Below are 2,500 nucleotides of genomic sequence, written 5' to 3'. Positions count from 1 at the left end.
CGTAGAAGTTTTGGGCATTTGCAGAGGCAGTTTTATGAGCCTTCTTGTAGTTTGATAATTCTTTTATGCCATGAACCTCCAAAACCACTCATTATAACGCGATTGACCTACATTCCGGCCATAGCGGAAATATAGTTGATGTGAGAGGCGGCAGCGTTTGAGAATATTGCCCAGATTCTTATAGCCTCGTGTAAAGACCAAGGTTTACCAAGGTCTTGATAGGCCGCTAATAGGCGCTGGGTCACCATTCATCATAAGCGCGAGCCTTTGCTGCTATGTCTATCAGGCGAGGCGTGGGGAGTTCTGAACACCTGTTTCCTGTCCACATAAATCATCTTGACTCGGAGCTCAGTGTGTGGCCCACCTCGGATAGGAAAGTGTGTGCGCTCGCTGCTCTGAGATGCAAGATCACCGTTTGCTTGGCTCACAGCTCCTCAGTATGTGGTCAACCTCGGCTAGGAAGAGTGTGCGCTCGCGGCTCGTCTGAGATGCGAGGAAGTACAGTACAAAATGCGGTGATGTGTTAAAAGACTTGCCAGACATAATTACTCACTCGGAGGCTTAAGCTATGACCCCTGTAAGCCTGGCACTAGTGTTTACACGTGGCACCTCCCTGATTCAGCCTTGTCAAAGTGCCACGAGAATTCTGGCAATGCATGCATGCTTGTTACTACGTTGTCCTTTGTGGCTTGAACACTGTATCTGTGCTCTATTTAACACTCAACCAACGTGTGTGTGTGTGTGTGTGTGTGTGTGTGTGTGTGTGTGTGTGTGAGCGCGCACGTCACAGGCAAGCAAGCAAACACAGGTGTGAGGGCGGATCAGTGAGTGATTGAGTGATTGGAGTTGGTTACACTGGCTACACATGGAGCTAGAACTAGTGTAGGCACAGCCACCGCAGCTCAGGGCCTACGGAAATGAACACCGAGGCCACGCGCATCTGTAGCGTTCAACACGTGAGAATAAGATGCTGAGGTCTTGCTGGAGTGACTTGAAGATGCAAAACATATCTCTGTATCAAGAGCGTGTGTTCTCTTACCGTATAACCATTTTTCAAGACGCGAGAATATGGCGCTGAGGGCTTGCTGGAATAATTTAAAGATGCCAAACAGAATAGAACAGGCGTGTCACATATCTCTATACCAAAAGCGTGTGTGTTTTTACCATAACCATTTTTCAAGACGCGAGAATAAGGCGCTGAGCTCTTGCTGGAGTGACTTTAATATTGTTAAACACAACAACATAAAACCCCAGAGATGAAAACTGTGTCGAATCTCTGCGTCAAAAACGTGTGTGTGATGTTTTAACAGGGCCAGCTAATGAGCCCACTAAGATGAGGGACTATGGGTGTTGTGACTAACAGAACCTAAGTGACGAAAAGTGGCCTGGAGCACACTTCAGGATCCCGGCATTACTGCACTTTCGTGACGTGATTGAAGTGACTGGGTGCACTTCAGAACTGATACCAAAAACATTGTGAGCTTTTCTGGGGTATATTTTTTCTTCTACTTTTTTTTCTCTCAACTACTACTACTACTACTACTACTACTACTACTACTACTACTACCACCTCCTCGTCCTCCTCTCCTCTTCCTCCTCGTCCTCTCCTCCTCGTCCTCTTCCTCCTCCTCCTCCTCCTCTCCTGCTCGTCCTCCTCCTCGTCCTCCTCCTCCTCCTCCTCCTCCTACTACTACTACTACTACTACTACTACTACTACTACTACTGTACTACTACCACTACTACTTTCCTCCTTCCCCTCTTCCTCCTCCTCCTCCTCCTCCCCTCTTCACTATGGACACCACCACCGAGGACATGGGCTCCTTTGAGAGGTCGGACGCGGCTGGTTGGGCGTACGTTCTGACCGCCTCGGCCGCCATAATCATCTCCATCCTTGGCTTCTTTGGTGAGTAGACCTATAGGGACGCTCTCTGTCTCTGTGTCTGTCTATGTGTGTGTCTGTTTATCTTTCTATCCATTGCCGTCGTCTCTCTCTCTCTCTCTCTCTCTCTCTCTCTCTCTCTCTCTCTCTCTCTCTCTCTCTCTTGTTTTTTTCCTACTTTTCTTTCGCTTCCTCTCTCTCTCTCTCTCTCTCTCTCTCTCTCTCTCTCTCTCTCTCTCTCTCTCTCTCCCCCCCCCACACCTCGGTAAACAGCTGGACATCCTCAATCCAGTCACGCCGGAAACCTAAATTGCTGCTTTGACCTTTGTTGGGTTATCAGAAGACCTTATCGGTGTTGGTTTTTCTTTAATCTTCATGTTTATTTATTTATATCACTATTTTAGGTTGTCTCTGTGTAGGGAGGGAAGCTTTTTAGTGGTTTTTATATCGTTTTCTTTCCCTTTGTTTTATTTTGGTCCGATTGTAAAGTTATTAATGTTTTTTTTTTAACTTTATTTTTTCTTACCGCGTTATTTTTGTTGTTATTTGTTCATGGTAAGTACTACTACCACCACCACCACCACTACTACTACTACTACTATTACTACTATTTTCTTCTT

At 46.4% G+C, this 2,500-nt stretch overlaps 1 protein-coding gene across 47 annotated transcripts in view; it reads left to right on the top strand.

Moving 5' to 3' along the window:
• Positions 1–2,500, top strand: part of LOC126986269 (protein trapped in endoderm-1-like) — a 16,208-nt gene that overhangs the window by 4,022 nt on the left and 9,686 nt on the right. For 42 of the 47 annotated variants that reach the window (XR_007739625.1, XR_007739622.1, XR_007739619.1 and 39 more), the window contains exons 1-2: positions 1–437; positions 1,311–1,904. The exon at positions 1–437 is cut by the window's left edge and continues 630 nt beyond it. Coding sequence is in view for 6 of the 47 variants with exons in the window: in XM_050842243.1 (XP_050698200.1) it covers positions 1,793–1,904 (112 nt within the window). In the remaining 41 variants the exon portion in view is untranslated. Of the gene's footprint in view, positions 499–1,181; positions 1,905–2,500 lie in introns of all 47 variants that reach the window. The other 5 variants (XM_050842253.1, XM_050842262.1, XM_050842246.1 and 2 more) reach the window with 4 other exon arrangements.

Source organism: Eriocheir sinensis, chromosome 5 (genome assembly GCF_024679095.1).
Source record: "Eriocheir sinensis breed Jianghai 21 chromosome 5, ASM2467909v1, whole genome shotgun sequence".
In the NCBI taxonomy this organism is placed as follows: domain Eukaryota; kingdom Metazoa; phylum Arthropoda; class Malacostraca; order Decapoda; family Varunidae; genus Eriocheir; species Eriocheir sinensis.
Note: the sequence above shows the minus strand (reverse complement) of the source record. Positions and strands in the feature narration are given on the sequence as shown.